Source organism: Coloeus monedula (assembly GCF_965178545.1).
Source record: "Coloeus monedula genome assembly, chromosome: 1".
NCBI classification, from domain to species: domain Eukaryota; kingdom Metazoa; phylum Chordata; class Aves; order Passeriformes; family Corvidae; genus Coloeus; species Coloeus monedula.
In genome coordinates, this window is record NC_138781.1 from 1,393,545 (window position 1) to 1,411,636 (window position 18,092).

Below are 18,092 nucleotides of genomic sequence, written 5' to 3' on the forward strand. Positions count from 1 at the left end.
CGATTCCTTCCGGGAAATTTGGGCAGATTTGGGGATTTTCCAAATCCCTGAGGGCTGGGAATTCCCAGGAACAGCTTTTCCTGAGCCACCACCAAAGAGCAGCAGCAGAATTCCGGAATTCTCCGTGGGTGATCCAAATTTAACTGGATAGAAGGAAGTCGGGATATTCCTTGGGGTGAAACTGCTTCCAAAGAAACGCATTTCTTAGGGATAAATTGTGGAAATTCATCCCTGATTTCCAATGGGATGATTAAATCCGCACCAATATCCCACCTTTGGATGGAGCCCATGGATATGTGTGGGATGGAAAGGATTTTTCCAGGAGATGCAAATTTATTCTGGGGTGAAACCGAATTCCCTTTCAGTCTTTTCGGGATATTCTTATCCTTAATTTCTTGGTTTTCCAGAGGGATGAGGATCCAACAGCAAATGAATGGATTGGGAATTCTGTTATCCACAGCTGTGATCCTTCAAATCCTCTGGGATCGACTGATCCTTCGGAGTCAGAATTTGGGGTTTTTTGGGAAGCACATCAAAGAATCCTTGGATTTCCTGCTGGAATGTGGGCGTTTTCCATGTGGGATTGCTCCGAGAGGTGGGATTGGAGTCTCCAAACCTTTGGATGACCTTGGAATTTAAAGCAGTTGGATGTGAAGGATGTAAGGATTAGGATGAAGTGGAAGGACAAGGATGAAGTGGAAGGACAAGGATGAAGTGGAAGGACAAGGATTTATTAATGGAATTTGGGTTCAGCTCCAGAGGGAGGCCTGGGAATCCCCAGTTTAGGGCCAGGTATCAGGACACCCCCGAAATCCCGGGATTTGTGCTAATTCCTGTTGTTCAGTTCCTAATTCTGCCTCTGGCTGGTGTAGGACTACATTTCTCCAAGGAATTCCTAAATTCCTACAATGGTGGGATCTGCCTCTTCCCCCATGGATTGAAGCAGCACATCCCGAATTAAGGAAACACCATTTTTATGGAATTACAGCTTGGAGAGACACAGGAAAGAGGGGAGAAAAAAAGCCATAAAAAGGTGTTGAGGAAACAGGAGAAAAATCCAGGGATGGAGAAGCAGAAAATCCAAGGGTCGATGGATCCCCTTGGGAAAGAGAAGCCACAGGCAGCCGGGAATCAATCCCTAATTTCCTTGGAGAACCATCTCATCCTCTTCCTTCAGGACAGGCAGGGAGTGGAGAGCTCTGGACTGGACATGGCCAGAGAGAGTGAGGAGATTTTCGGGAGAGCCTATGGAATCAGGAAAGGAGAGTGAGAGCAGCGGAGAGCCGGATAGAAACCCTCCTGGCCATCCCAGCGGGAAAAAGCGGGAATGTGGAATTCCAACCACTCCTCTTTGCGTCCTTGGTATCCCCCAACCCAAGGGCTGGCCCTTAAATGAATCTTAATTCCCTCTGGGAATTCGAAATATGGAATTTTCTCTCTCCAACTCCCTGACAGGAGGCTGAAGGTGGGAAATGGATGGGAATATGGGATATGGCCTCACGTTTTCCCAGGAAAGGTTCAGATTGGATGTCAAGGAAAAAAAGGATTCCGAATTGGAAGAGTGATTAAGGATCGGGAATCCAGGGATCCCAGGGAATTGCTGGAATCGCCCTCCCTGGAAGGCTTCAAACCCCAGGAGATGTGGAATTTCCCAGCATTTTTTAGTGGGATTTGGCCGGAAATAGGATTTGATGAATTTGAGGGGCTTTTCCGACCTGAATTTGGGAACGAAGGAACGACTCCGACTCAAACCAACAGAAAATTTCCCTCTTATCCGAAGGATCTTATCCCAATATCCTCGTGTGCTGCCCGGATTCCTCACTGGGAGGGCTGATCTCGGCGGTGGCACCACGGGAGGAACTTTGCGCTGGCACATTCCCAAAAAAAAAAAGTGGGAATTACCTCCAGGAATGTCGGTGAGCTCGTTGAGGGGCGGCACCGTGTCCAGTTTGTCGGCGTAGTTTTTGGCCGCCTGGCGCTGGGCGTAGCGAGCCTCGATCTCCTTCCGGGTGCGCGGAATGCGGCACTTGAAGATGCAGCAGAGGGTGATAACTGGGAATGGGAAACATGGAATTCTGGGGTGGATACTGGGAATGGGAAATGAGGGAATTGGGGTGGTAACTGGGAATGGGAAACATGGAATTCTGGGGGAGATACTGGGAATGGCAGTGGGAAATGAGGGAATCTGGGTGATAACTGGGAATGGAAGTGGGGAATATGGGAATCTGGGTGATAACTGGGAATGGGAAACATGGAATTCTGGGGGAGATACTGGGAATGGGAAATGAGGGAATCGGGGTGATAACTGGGAATGGGAATGGGAAACAAGGATGTAACTGGGAATGGGAAACATGGAATTCTGGGGGAGATACTGGGAATGGGAAATGAGGGAATCTGGGTGATAACTGGGAATGGGAAACATGGAATTCTGGGGTGGATACTGGGAATGGGAAATGAGGGAATCTGGGTGATAACTGGGAATGGGAAACATGGAATTCTGGGGGAGATACTGGGAATAGGAAGTGAGGGAAGCTGGGTGGTAACTGGGAATGGGAATGGGGAATATGGGAATCTGGGTGGTAACTGGGAATGGGAGTGGGAAACAAGGATATAACTGGGAATGGGAATGGGAAACGTGGGAACGTGGGTAATAACTGGGAATGGGAGTGGGGAATATGGGAATCTGGGTGGTAACTGGGAATGGGAAACACGGAATTCTGGGGGAGATACTGGGAATGGGAAATGAGGGAATCTGGGTGATAACTGGGAATGGGAAATATGGGAATCTGGGTGGTAACTGGGAATGGGAAACACGGAATTCGGGGGGAGATACTGGGAATGGTAATGGAAATACGGGAATCTGGGTGATAGCTGGGAATGGGAGTGGGAAACAAGGAATTCTGGGGGAGTTATGGGAATGGGAATGGGAAATGAGGGAATCTGGGTGATAACTGGGAATGGCAATGGGAAACGTGGGAATCTGGGTGATAACTGGGAATGGGAGCGGGAAACAAGGATTTGGGTTGGTCATTGGGAATGAGAGTGGGGAATAAGGAATTCTGGGTGATAACCTGGAAAGGGAATGGGAAACATGGGAATCTAGGTGATAACTGGGAATGGGAATGGGAAACAAGGAATTCTGGGGGAGTTACTGGGAATGGGGAATATGGGAATGTGGGTGATGACTGGGAATGGGAGCAGGAAACATGGAATTCTGGGTGATAACTGGGAATGGGAGCGGGGAATATGGGAATCTGGGTGGTAACTGGGAATGGGAGAGAGAAACAAGGAATTCCAGGGGAGTTGCTGGGAATGGAGAGAGAGAAACATGGATTTAACTGGGAATGGGAGAGAGAAACATGGGAATCTGGGCGAGTTAGTGGGAACGGGAGAGAGGGAAGCAAGGATTTGGGTTGGTCACTGGGAATGGAGAGGGAAACACGGATTTAACTGGGAATGGGAGTGGGAAACATGGGAATATGGGTGATCACTGGGAATGGGAGAGGGAAACACGGATTTAACTGGGAATGGGAAACGTGGGAATCTGGGTGATCACTGGAAATGGGAGTGGGAAACATGGAATTCTGGGGGAGATACTGGGAATGGGAAATGAGGGAATCTGGGTGAGTTACTGGGAATGGGAGAGGGAAACGATGTAACTGGGAATGGGAAACGTGGGAGTCTGGGTGATCACTGGGAATGGGAGCGGGAAACATGGAATTCTGGGGGAGATACTGGGGATGGGAATGGGAAATGAGGGAATCTGGGTGAGTTACTGGGAATGCAAACACGGATTTAACTGGGAATGGGAGTGGGAAATCAGGAATTCCGGGGCACTTGCTGGGAATGGGAGTGGGATTTCCCTGGCAGCTGGGCTGGAATTCCCAGAGCAGCTGTGGCTCCCCGGGATCCCTGGAATTGTCCAAGGCCGGGCTGGACAATCCAAGAATCCAATCCCAGAGCGGGAATTTAGGAAAAAGACACGGACGGATTGGACAAGGAATTCTTTCCGTAGGAATCCCGAGGAATTTGCCTCCAGGTGCTGCGAAACCTTCCGGCTGACAACGACGGGAACAAAATTTCCCCGGTTGAAACATTCCCAAAAATCCCCTCATGGAGGGATTGTTTTTCCCGGGAAAAAAGGAGAGGGACGAGAATTTGGGATGGGGAGGGATTTTCCACCCTTTTTTAGGGGATGGTGCCATCTCGTGGGATGGGCTGGGAGCAGGGGTGGGAAGGACGCTCGGATCGGATCCCTGGATGGATTTAATTTTGATTCTTTTTATTTCCTTACGTCGAATAATAGGAATAGAATTAATGTGGGTGATAATGAAACCTGTTTAATTAACATTAATTAATGTTAATATTAATATCGAGATGAATACTAATATCAAGATTAACAAATATTAATATCAATATCAAAATATAAATATCAATGTCCAAATCAATATCAATACCAGCATTAATATCAATATCAATATCAATATCAATATCAATACTAATATCAATATCAGTATCAATATCAATATCAATATTAATATAAATATCGATATCGATACCAATATTAATATAAATATTAATATCAATATCAATACCAATATTACTATAAATATCAATATCAATACCAATATTAATATCAATATCAGTATCAATATCAATATCAATACCAATATTAATATCAATATAAATGTCAATATCAATATCAATACCAATATTAATATAAATATCAATATCGATATCAATACCAATATTACTATAAGTATCAATATCAATACCAATATTAATATCAATATCAGTATCAATATTAATAACAATATCAATACCAGTATTAATATAAATATCAATATCAATACCAATATTAATATCAATATCAATACCAGTATTAATATAAATATCAATATCAATATCAATATCAATACCAATATTACTATAAATATCAATATCAATACCAATATTAATATCAATATCAGTATCAATATTAATATCAATATCAGTACCAATACCAATATTAATATAAATATCAATATCAATACCAATATTACTATAAATATCAATACCAATATTAATATCAATATCAGTATCAATATTAATATCAATATCAATACCAATATAAATATAAATATCAATATCAATATTAATACCAATATTAACATACATATCAATATCAATATTAATATCAAAATATTATTAATTAATTAATATTTGCTAGCCGCCTAATTCTCGTTAGCATTAATGATGTCCTTCCAGAACTATATGATGCTATATACCAGAAATAGATCATTATGTAAATTTGACTAGAAATAGAATTAATTCGTTATAATCCTTTCTAATAATAGCAATTAATATTGGTGAATCGTGATGTAATTAATTAATCAACACGGTAATATTCCTTCTAATTAGATTGACCAGCCAATTATTTTTCATGCATAATCGAGGTATTTCATTTCATTTTTATATTCAGCTTTCGTTTTCGGTTTGGTTTTATGTTTATTTCTATTTTTGAATATTTAATTCCGCTTTTAATTGCTTTATTTTGCGATTTATTTCTACTTTTATTTTATATTTTCATGATTTGTTCGGGTTTTAATTTCCTATTTTTATATTTATTCCTTTTTTTAATTTCCCATTTTCACCTTTTGTTCCGGTTTTTGATTTCTTCTTTCGTTCTATTTTTAATTTCAGTTTTTAGGCTTCGTTCTGGTTTTAAAGGTCACGTTTTTATATTTAGTTCTAGTTTTAATTTCCTATTTTTATACTTGATTCTAATTAATTAATCAATTTGATATTTCTAGCTTTATTTTTTAATTTTCTATTTTTCTATTTCATTCTATTTTTTAATTTTCTATTTTTATATTCCAATTTTTAATTTTCTATTTTTCTATTTCATTCTATTTTTAATTTTCTATTTTTCTATTTCATTCCATTTCTAATTTCATATTCTTATCTTTTGGCCGAATTTTAAATTTCCTTTTTCTTACATTCAATTCTATTCTTAAATTCCCTCTTTTCCTCTTCATTTCTCTTTCCAATTTGATATTTTTATATTTCATTCTATTTTTAAATTTGATATTTTTATTTTTAGTTCTATTCTTCATTTCCTGTTTTCATTTCATTCCAGATTTTAATTTTCTATTTTTTTATATATTTCCATTTCCAATTTTCTGGTTTTTTATTTTGTTCCAATTTTAAACTTTATTTTTTGTATTTCCCTCGACCTTTGCATTTCCTATTTTATATTTCATTCGATTTTGAATTCCCTGTGTTTATATTTAATTCTAATTTTTAATTTCCTATTTTTATATCTATTTCTAGTTTGAATTTTCTCCTTTAATTTTTATTTCTATTTTTATATTTCTTATTCTTATATTTAATTTTAATTTTTAATTTCCTAATTTTATCTTCATTGCCATTTTTAATTTCCTGTTTTTACATTTAATTCTACTTCTAAATTTTCTATTTTTATATTTATTTCTGTTTTCTATTTGACATTTCTCTATTGAATTCTATTTTTAAATTTTACTTTTTATATTCAATTCTTGGTTTAAATTTTCCATTTTTACATTTCCTTCTATTTTCAGTTTTCTATTTTCTATTTTGTTCCAGTTCCAAATTTTTTTATATTTACCTCGACCTTTTAATTTCCTGTTTTATATTTAATTCGATTCTTAATTTTTTGTTTCCATATTAATTTCTATTTTTTCATTTCCTACTTTTATGTTCAATTCTATTGTGAATTTTATATTTTTAGCTTTCATTGTCTCTTTTAATTTTCTATTTTTCCATTTTTCCATTTATTTTCATTTTTAGATTTCCTACTCTCATATTCAATTTTATTTTTTAATTTTATATTTTTATATTCCATTCTATTTTTTAATTTTATATTTTTTATATTTTTAATTTTGATGCTTTCATAGCTTTAATTTTATACTTTCTCTATTTTTATATTTATTTCTATTTTTAATGTTATATTTTTACATTTTTAAATTTGATTTTTAAAATATTTTGAGCTTCGTATTTTTCTATTTTTCTACTTATTCCTATTTTCTCATTCTCTAATTTCATATTGATTGCTATTTTTTAATTTCCTATTTTTATATTGAATCCCATTTTTATGTTTTAATATTTTAATATTTTAACATTTTAATATTTTAATAATGTCATAATTTAATGATTTAATAATGTAATAATGTAATAATTTAATAATTTAATAATTTAGTTTTTATGTTATATATATTTTTATATTTATGTTTTTATGTTTTTATGTTTTTATATTTTTATATATTTATATTTTTATATTTTAATATTTATATTTTTATATATTTTTATATTTTTATTTTTATATTTTTATACATTTATATTTTTATTTTTTAATATTTTTTATATTTTTATACATTTATATTTTTATATTTTTATATTTTTGACTTATTTTATTTTTATATTTTCGAATTATTTTTATAGTTTTATACTTTTATAGTTTTACATTTTTACGTTTTTTATTTCCTATTTTGACATTTCTTTCTGTCTTTTTAAATGTCCTCTTTGTCCATCCCATTCCAGTTTTGAATTCCCTCCTTTCCTATGGATTTTAGTCCTCCCAAATCCCATCTCCAGCAGGAGCAGCCAGGGGGGTGGAGCTGGTGCCGTTCCCACTCCGGATTCCCGCTGGGAATTTCCAGTCTGGAGCTGGGAGTTCCCTCAGGAATTACCACACACAGCCGGGAATTCCATCCCACGGGAATTCCCTAATTCCAGGATATCTGGAAGGAATCCAGGACGCTCCGGGATCACTCCCAAGGAAGGAATTACCTTGGAAAGGGATTCCAGGTGGGAATTTCCAGTCTGGAGCTGGGATCTTCCCTCAGGAATTCTCCTCTAATTCCAGGATATCTGGAAGGAATCCAGGATGTTCCGGGATCACTCCCAGGAAAGAATTCCCTTGGAAAGGGATTCCCACTGGGAATCTCCAGTTTGGAGCCCAGGAATTCCCGCGGGATGGAATTCCCAGCTGTGTGTGGTAATTCCTGGGCTCCAGACTGGAGATTCCACCTGAAATCCCTTTCCAAGGGAATTCCTTCCTTGGGAGTGATCCCAGAACATCCTGGATTCCTTTCAGATATCTTGGAATTAGAGGAGAATTCCTGAGGGAAGTCCCAGCTCCAGACTGGAAATTCCCAGCTGAAATCCCTTTCCAAGAAAATTCCTTCCTTGGGAATGATCCCGGAGCGTCCTGGATTCCTTGCAGATATCCTGGTCTTGGATGCCCATTCCAACCCATTCCAAGGGGTGTCCTGAGGGAAATTTGGGAATTTCAGGGCACAGGGAATGTGGAGAGCTCTTCCCAGGGAGGGAATTGCACAGGGATGAAGGCGGATGGAATTTCAGTTGGGAATGGCTGTATCCGGAGAGATCCCGATCCCATCCCAAAAAACCCCCGAGAGATTGAAAATCCCTGCTAAAACCACGTGGAAAACCTTGGAATCCCAAATATTCCAGTTGGGAATGGCTGTATCCGGAGAGATCCCGATCCCATCCCAAAAAACCCCCTGGGATTGAAAATCCCTGCTAAAACCACGTGGAAAACCTTGGAATCCAAAATATTCCAGTTGGGAATGGCTGTATCCGGAGAGATCCCGATCCCATCCCAAAAAACCCCGGGATTGAAAATTCCTGCTAAAACCACGTGGAAAACCTCAGAATCCCAAATATTCCAGTTGGGAATGGCTGTATCTGGAGAGATCCCGATCCCATCCCAAAAAACACCCGGGATTGAAAATCCCTGCTAAAACCACGTGGAAAACCTCGGAATCCCAAACATTCCAGTGGTAGAATCCCCAAAAAATTCCTTCTACTGGAAGACGGCGCTTCCCATGGGAATGAAACGGTCTTGGATGCCCATTCCCACCCGAAGCATTCCAGGATTCCCTGCCAGGCTCCCACGCGGATTGGGGTGGGAATGTCTCCTCTGGGATGGCCCCAGCTGATCCCAAGATCAATCCATGGTGCTTCCCTCAAGGATCCCTCATTCCCGGGATCCCAAAAAGCGCCCTGGGGACTTTTCCAAGGGCAAATTCCAGGGGAGGAATGGGAATTCTGGGACTCACTGATGGACAGGACGAAGAGGGCGAAGATCCCGACCACCTGCCAGAGGCGGAGCCCCCAGATCACCACGGTCTCCGACGTCACCGGATCCGGCTTTTTCTTGGGAGGTGCCGTGGTGGCCTGGGAAAAAGGGAGGGAAAAACAGCGGGAAGAGGTGATTTTGGAGGAAAAAAGGAGGGAAAAGGGGATTTTTGGAAAAAGGGAGGGAAAAATAGCAGGAAAAGGGGATTTTGGGGAAAAAAGGGAGGGAAAAACAGCAGGAAAAGGGGATTTGGGGGAAAAGGGGAAGGAAAAACAGCAGGAAAAGGGGATTTTTGGGGGGAAAACAGCAGGAAAAGGGGATTTTGGGAAAAAAGGAGGGAAAAAAGCAGGAAAAGGGGATTTTGGGGGGAAAACAGCAGGAAAAGGGGATTTTGGGAAAAAAGGGAGGGAAAACAGAAGGAAAAGGTGATTTTGGGAAAAAAAGGAGGGAAAAAAGCAGGAAAAGGAGATTTTGGGAAAAAAGGGAGGGAAAAACAGCAGGAAAAGGGGATTTTGGGAAAAAGGGGAAGGAAAAACACGGGAAAAGGACTTTTTTGGGAAAAAAGGGAGGGAAAAACAGCAGGAAAAAGTGATTTTTGGGGAAAAACAGCAGGAAAGGGGGATTTTGGGAAAAAAAAACGAGGGAAAAATAGCAGGAAAAGGAGATTTTGGGAAAAAGGGGAAGGAAAAACAGCGGGAAAAGGAGTTTTTGGGAAAAAAGGAGGGAAAAAAGCAGGAAAAGGGGATTTTTGGGGGAAAACAGCAGGAAAAGGGGATTTTGGGAAAAAAGGGAGGGAAAACAGAAGGAAAAGGTGATTTTGGGAAAAAAAGGAGGGAAAAAAGCAGGAAAAGGAGATTTTGGGAAAAAAGGGAGGGAAAAACAGCAGGAAAAGGGGATTTTGGGAAAAAGGGGAAGGAAAAACACGGGAAAAGGACTTTTTTGGGAAAAAAGGGAGGGAAAAACAGCAGGAAAAAGTGATTTTTGGGGAAAAACAGCAGGAAAAGGGGATTTTGGGAAAAAAACGAGGGAAAAATAGCAGGAAAAGGAGATTTTGGGAAAAAGGGGAAGGAAAAACGCGGGAAAAGGAGTTTTTGGGAAAAAAGGGAGGGAAAACAGCAGGAAAATGAGATTTTGGGAAATAAGGGAGGGAAAACAGAAGGAAAAGGGGATTTTGGGAAAAAGGGAGGGAAAAACAGCGGGGAGAGGTGATTTGGGGAAAAAAGGGAAGGAAAAACAGCAGGAAAAGGGGATTTTTGGGGAAAAACAGCAGGAAAAGGAGATTTTGGGAAAAAAGGGAGGGAAAACAGCGGGAAAAGGTGATTTTGGGAAAAAGGGGAAGGAAAAACAGCAGGAAATGGGATTTTGGGGAAAAAGGGAGGGAAAAACAGCAGGAAAAGGGGATTTTTGGAAAAAGGGAGGGAAAAACAGCAGGAAAAGGGGATTTTGGGAAAAAGGGAGGGAAAACAAAAGGAAAAGGGGATTTGGGGGAAAAAAGGAGGGAAAACAGAAGGAAAAAGAGATTTTGGGGAAAAAAGGAGGGAAAACAGAAGGAAAAAGAGATTTTGTGGAAAAAAGGGAGGAAAGCAGAGGGAAAAGGTGATTTTGGGAAAAAAGGGAAGGAAAAACAGCAGGAAAAGGGGATTTTGGGGAAAAGGGGATTTTGGGAAAAAGGGGAAGGAAAAACAGCAGGAAAAGGACTTTTTTTTGGAAAAAAGGGAGGGAAAAACAGCAGGAAAAGGGGATTTTTGGAAAAAGGGAGGGAAAAACAGCAGGAAAAGGGGATTTTGGGAAAAAGGGAGGGAAAACAAAAGGAAAAGGGGATTTGGGGGAAAAAAGGAGGGAAAACAGAAGGAAAAAGAGATTTTGGGGAAAAAAGGAGGGAAAACAGAAGGAAAAAGAGATTTTGTGGAAAAAAGGGAGGAAAGCAGAGGGAAAAGGTGATTTTGGGAAAAAAGGGAAGGAAAAACAGCAGGAAAAGGGGATTTTGGGGAAAAGGGGATTTTGGGAAAAAGGGGAAGGAAAAACAGCAGGAAAAGGACTTTTTTTTGGAAAAAAGGGAGGGAAAAACAGCAGGAAAAGGTGATTTTTGGGGAAAAACAGAAGGAAAAGGAGATTTGGGGAAAACGGGGAAGGAAAAACAGCAGGAAAAGGGGATTTTGGGAAAAATTGGCATCTCCAAGGGAAAAAAAGGGATTTCCTCCTCAATAATCCCCCAAATCCTCACGGGAGGTTGGAATCCCAGGGAAAAAAGGAAATTCCCGAGTTTTAGTGGATTCCTGAGGTTGGTTTTCCATCGGGATGCCGGGATTGAATTCCAGAGGTGCCAAGGAGAAGGATCAATTTGGGAATGATGGATTTGGGGGCCGTAAAGGACGTTTTAAAAGCGGAATTTTTGGGGAAGGTCCGGGAATTTGGGGATCAGCTGGATGCCAAAGATTAGGGAAAACGGGAAAAGCCGTTTCTCTGGAAAAATCCATGGAATGGGCTGGGTGAGGAGGCAGGATTGGGAGAGGGATGGAGACCAGACGGACAAAATCCCGGGATTTTCCCCCATCTAAAGCCGTATAAACACAGGGAAAGGGATTCTTCGAAACATTCCCAGATTTCCTGAGGCCCCGGGATGGAATTCCTGGAGAAGCTGTGGCTGCTCCATGCCCGGAATTATCCATGACCCACCTGGGACAGTGGCAGCTCATCCCATGATCCCGAAATTCCCTCCCAGACCAACCCATCCTGGAATTCTCTGATGCTCTTCCCAAATTTTGGGATAACTTCCAGCTCAGGGAATTTTTCCAGAGGCCTGGGAGCGAGCCAAGCTTTTCCTCAAGCAAATCCAAGATTTAAAGGGATTTTCCCTCTTTTCTCCCAGATATTTCCTTCCTTTCATTCCTTTATTTTTCCTTATTTTTGGGGTTTTTTTGGGAATTTTTTCGGGAATTTTTTCGCTGCCAGAATTATTTCCCTTTCCGGCTTTTTTCCCCCCTCCTCCCTTTGCTCCAGCCTGGCTGAGCCGGAATCGAATTATTCAGGATAACTCCATTATCCAATTTTTTCCAGGAAAAAAAAAACCTCCTCGCTGAGCCTCTGCTTTTCCAGGAAAAACCCTGGGATAAACAAAGCAGATCCCGAAATTCTCCCCGGTTTATCCCGGTTTTTGTGGCTTTGATGTTCCCAGGACGATTCCTGGGAATTCTCCAGAATAAAACGGATGGAAAATCTTCCAGCTGCCTGGATTGTGCCTGCTCATCCTGGGATTCAGGGATGGATAATTTGGGAATTCTGCGCTGTCAGGGGAGGTTCTGCCTCACTTCTCCCCTTGGGAGAGGTCGGAGAGCTCGGAAAACCTGGAATTATTCCTGGGGGAGCTGGGAAAGGATTCCTGGGGATTTATGGAATGCTCAGGTAGGATGGGATGGAAAATCAGGGATTATGGGAATGGGATAAGCAGAGGGTTGGGAATGAGCTGGAAGTGGGGATGGATGTGAACTGGGAATTCCCGGTTTTTAGGGATCAGCTACTGAATTCCACAGGGTCTGGAAATCAGGGAAAGGGAGGGATGAGAGGCTGGAAATCCTCGGAAAATTCCTGGCTTTATCCCAATCCCAGAAATCCCAGCAAAGTTCTGCTCCAGAAATTCCAGCCTGGAGCAGCGACTCCAACAGGGAATGGGATCCAGAGGGGGAAAAGTGAAAGTTTTTGGGAGCTGGGATTTTTCCAGGCTGGATTTTCCCCTCTGGAATTGCTGTCGGGGGTGGGGGGGGTCAGGAGCTGCTCTTCCATCCCGGGTCATTCCCAGTTTTTCCATAGGGAGCTGGAGTGGGAATGCAGAGTCATCCTTAGGGATGATTGCGGAGAGGGGAGGAATTCCCTCCGAATTCCAGGTTTTTACAGCATTCCAGGGAATGAGGGAAGGCAGGAGAAGGAAAACACATCCCAAAAGTTTCCCTTGGGAATATACATCGGGAACAGGATTTTTGGGATCATTCCAGGCCCTTTCCCCCCCCCCCGATCCTCAGCTTGTTGCAAGTGCTGGGAAAAGCCGTGATTCCAACCCTTGGAAAACTCCCAAATTCCCAATGGAGACCCTTGGGAAAGCACCAAAACCTCCCCAAAAAAAAACCCCCAAAAAACCCCGGGAACTCCTGGGATCCACCTTAAATTCCCGGCCGTTTATCCCGCAGGGAGAAGCGCCATTCCCGACCTCCCACTTTTCCCGAGGGATTCTCCTTACCTCGATCAGCTGCGCCAGGGAAAGTCTGGAGCGGGCCAGGACGAGGCAGGAAAATCCCACTGGGGAGCGAGCGGAATTCCAGGCTGCATCCCACGCCATCTTCTCCTCCTCCTCCAGGGATTTGTTTATCCCAGCTCCTTGGGATCCCGGGATTTTTATGGATCGTGGCCGAAGAGCCGCAGCGCTGCTCACAGCGCGGCGTTTTCCGTTAATTAATTAATGAGGCGGTGTCAGTGGCAGAGCCCCGGGCAAGGGGGATCGGGAGCAGCGGGAGCGCTTCCTGCTCATCCAGAGGGAAAGGAATTCCCTTTGTAATCCCTGCGTCGCTTTTCCAGGTTTTTTCTTGTTGCCAGCTGCTTCCTGAGTGATCCCAGCTGTTGGATTGGGGAGGGGATTTGCCTTTTTTCCCCCATGAAAATAGAAAAAAAAAAAAAACCAGGATTCGAGGTGAGTTTGGGATTCCTCGGGAGTGGTGGAGGGTTGGAATTCTGGGCTTTTCCAAGCGGTTTTTAAGCCCGCGTGGGTTTTTGGGCTGCGTTCCTGAGGTTTGGGATGTCACCTGGATTTCATGGGATCGTGGAATTCCCAAATTGTTTGGCCTTAACGCTCATCCCATTCCATGGGGAGGGACGCTTCCCGCTATTCCTTGGATATTCCAGGGATCCAGGGGCAGCTCCAGCTGCTCTGGGAATTCCAGCCCAGCCCCTCCCCACCCTCCCGGCCTGGAATTCCTTCCCGAAATCCCACGAAACCTTCCCCGCCTTCCGTTTCAAGTGGATTTCTGGATTTTGGGATTCTGCCCTGGGAAAGATCCTGGGATTTCAGGCAGGAAAACAAGTGCAGGGATCCAGGAGGATCCAGGAGGATCCAGGAGGATCCGGTCATTCCAGCGCTTTTAGGGAATGAAACAGAATTCCAGCAGAAAAATCTTCCCATAGGAAAGGAATATTCCAGCAGCTCCAAGGTTGAATTATGGGAATATTCCAGGAGTTTGCAATGATCCCAGGGCGGATTTGGAGGATTTACATGGAGCTGGGAAAATCCTCGGGAATTCCGGAAGGGAATTCTGTGGGAAGAGACAGACGGTGGCAGCAGCGAGACAGGGAATTCCTGCTTCCCAAATTTCCTATGGAAATCCAAGAGGATCCCAAGGAATGGTTCCCTGAGCTGCTTTTCCAGCTGAATTTCTTTGGGAATGAGGCTTTTGGATCCAAGACTTTCCTTGGCCTTCTCCCATTCCCTCATTTCCCTTTTCCAAAATTTGCTGGGTTCCAAAAAATCGGAATAAAACTCCAGGAGATACCGAGGAATTCCCGGGTGTTGTTAAAGAATTCCCAGTGGAAGGAAGGACGAGCAAATGGGGATAAATCCTGGATCCCGGAGGATCCGGGAATGCCGGGCCTGGCCAGTTCCTGGGAAGCTTTGATTCCCAAATCCATGAGAAACCGGGCTGCCAATTCTTCTGGAATTCTTTCCTTCGGGAAAAGGCTGTGAAAACGCCGGGATTTGTTCCAGAGGATTTTGTGGGAATGCATCCCACGTGCTGGGAGTATCAACTCCGGGAATTCTGGGATGTGAATTCCAGGTCATTCCCAGGGCCTCGTCCGGGAGCCGGGAATTCCAGCTGCCATCCTTTTATCCTCAGAAAGTTTGGGAATTTGATTTGCCTTGGGAATTCCCGGAGCGTTCCAGCCGGGACATTCCTGGAGCTGCCAGGGAATTCCCGGGAATTCCCTCCTCTCCCTGTGCTCCAAAGGGATCCGAAATTCCTGGGAAAAAGCCGCCCAAAGCTTGGGAATTGCAGCGCATTCCAAGCGGATCCTTCTCTTTCCCCTTTTCCCGAGCTCCCCGCGCGTTCTCCCTTTTAGGGACGGCCGCAGTGGGAATTCCCCGGGAGAAAAGCGGGATTGGGGCGGATCCCAGAGCTCCCAGCACTCTGCGGCCTCATCCCGGCCCTGTCCTCTTCTGCGGGATCGGGAGGAGCAGGAGCTGCTGCTGGGATCGGGATTATTGGGGGATGGGGATTATTGTGGGATTGGGATTATTGTGGGATGGGGATTATTGGGGATTGGGATTGTGGAATTGGAATTGTGGGATTGGGATTGTGGGATTGGGATTGTGGGATCAGGATTGTGGGATTGGAAATATTGTGGGACTGGAATTGTGGGATTGGGATTATTGTGGGATGGGGATTGTGGGACTGGAATGGTGGGATCAGAATTGTGGGATTGGGATTGTGGGATCGGGATTGTGGGATCAGGATTGAGGGATCGGAATTGTGGGACTGGAATTGTGGGATGGGGATTGTGGGATCAGAATTGTGGGATCAGGATTGAGGGATCGGAGTTGTGGGAATGGAATTGTGGGATCGGAATTATTGTGGGATGGGGATTGTGGGACTGGAATGGTGGGATCAGAATGGTGGGATCGGGATTGTGGGATCGGGATTGTGGGATCGGGATTGTGGGATTGGAATTGTGGGATTGGAATTGTGGGATTGGGACTGTGGGATCGGGATTGTGGGATCGGGATTGTGGGATCGGGATTGTGGGATCAGAATTGTGGGATCGGGATTGTGGGATCGGGATTGTGGGATCAGAATTGTGGGATCGGGATTGTGGGACTGGAATTGTGGGATCGGGATTGTGGGATTCACCCCGGCCTTTGCTCCTCTCACCGGCACCGCTGGATTTGGGTTGGATTTTATTGCTCTTGAATTTCGATTTTATTTTTGGCTCTGGAAGTGCCGTTTGCAGAAAACCGGGAAACTGCCTTCTTTTCCCAACTTTTTTCCCATTTTTTCCCCCAATTTTTCTGCAATTTTTCCCCAATTTTCCCCAATTTTTCCCAATTTTTCCCCCCCAATTTTCCCCCAATTTCCCCCCCCCCCCCCCAAAAAAAAAATCCCTCTGGCTGCAGACAAATCCCTGGAAAAGGGGGAAATTTCCCCTTCCTCTTCCCAGCTTCCCTGTAGCATTTGGAGTTATCCCTGCGGATCGTGGCCGGGAATTCTCCGTGGGAAAACTCCGCAAACTCCATCATTTCCTCCTTTCCCAGCAGGAAAACTCGGGAATATCCCGGTTTTTTTTTTCCCTGCAGGGAGCAGCCGCCGGTTTCCCTTTAAATCCTCTCCGGATTTTCCCTTTAAATCCCGGGGTGGATTCCAGGCGCTGGAATTTTCCAGGGATGGCGGCGTGCCAGGGGTTGCCATGGCGACCAGGAATGTTGTGCGCCGCACCTTGGGAGAAGGGAGCGAGACTTCCCAGGATTTCAGCTCCTCTCCCTTTGGAAAAGAGTCCAAAAAAAAGCAGGAAAGGAGTTGGAGCCGGGAATTTTCCTGCCGGGATCATTCCATGGATTCCCGGCTGATCCCAAGGTAAGATGGAATTTTTGGGCTGCTCGCAGATTCCATGGAATTGCTCTGGAATTGATCCCGTGGGATATCGTGCTCCTGTGGGATTGGGTTCGGACATCAGGAAGTTCCAGCTCGGGAATTTTTGGGATTTGGGGGGAAAAATCTGTGTCCCGATGTTTTGGAGGGTTGGGAAGGGAAGTTTGGGGAGCTGGGAATTCCGGCAATTCCTGCTTTTCCTGCCTGCACGCCGCTGGAATGCGCCGCATTCCCTGCAGGTATTCCCTGGATCCCGGCTGATCCCGGTGGGATTCCGTCGGGAATGGGAATGGGACGGAACGGTGGCATTCCCTGGGATAAAATATTCCCTAAATCCCAGCTGGTCCCGATGGGATTCCGTCGGGAATGGGACGGAACTGTGGGATTCCTGGAGCAGAATATTCCCTAAATCCCAGCTGGTCCCAATGGAATGTCGGGAATGGGATCTAACACTGGGATCCTCAGGGATAAAATATTCCTGAAAATTCTTGCTGGTCCCGATGGAACATCGGGAATGGGACAGAACCGTGGGATTCCCTGGGATAAAATATTCCCCAAATTCCTGCTGGTCCTGATGGGAATGTTGGGAATGGGACGGAACTGTGGGATTCCCTGGGATAAAATATTCCCTAAATCCCAGCTGGTCCCGATGGAATGTTGGGAATGGGATCTAACACTGGGATCCTCAGGAATAAAAATATTCCCTAAATTCCCGCAGGTCCCAATGGAATGTCGGGAATGGGACGGAACTGTGGGATTCCCTGGGATAAAATATTCCCTAAATCCCAGCTGGTCCCAATGGAATATCAGGAATGGGATCTAACACTGGGATTCTCTGGGATAAAAAAATTCCCCAAATTCCCACAGATCCCGCTGGAATGTGGATAACGATGGAGAATTCCCGCTTCCATGAAAACCCTGGAGTGAGGAATTCCCGCGGCATTCCCAAAGATCCCGGCTGGAAGCGATCCCACATTTCAGGCTGCCCAAATGCAGGGACAATTCCAGGGATAATGGGAAAGACCTGGAGCTGATCAAGAATTCCAAGGAAAAGCGACGCCGTTGTTCCCTAAAAACCGGGAGCAGCTCATCCCGACGAAATTCCGGGAGATTTTGGAAATAAAATTCCAAAAAGGATAAAAAAGAGCAAATGAAATTTAAAATGTAAAATTTAAAATTTAAAATTCCAGAGGTGTTTTCCCAAAAAACCTGCGTCCGTCGAGATATCCCAGATTTTTTTCTCCCGGTTTTTGTTAATTGGAAGCGTCTCAGGTCGCTTTTCCTTGGATTTTATCCCCAAAATTTGCCTCCGAGATCCAAAATGGTCCCGTTTTCCCTCCTCAGCATTC

At 43.7% G+C, this 18,092-nt stretch overlaps 1 protein-coding gene across 1 annotated transcript; it reads right to left on the bottom strand.

Annotated features, from left to right (window-relative positions):
* Positions 1–1,138: 1,138 nt before the first annotated feature.
* On the bottom strand, positions 1,139–13,484 carry TMIE (transmembrane inner ear; the record flags this gene model as incomplete). Its single annotated transcript, XM_082292853.1, has 4 exons — positions 13,353–13,484; positions 9,102–9,219; positions 1,903–2,052; positions 1,139–1,245 (listed from the first exon to the last, which is right to left on the bottom strand). Exons 1-4 carry the CDS (start codon positions 13,449–13,451, stop codon positions 1,139–1,141), a joined length of 474 nt encoding a protein of 157 aa, XP_082148979.1. The 5' UTR covers positions 13,452–13,484.
* Between the last annotated feature and the right edge of the window lie 4,608 nt (positions 13,485–18,092).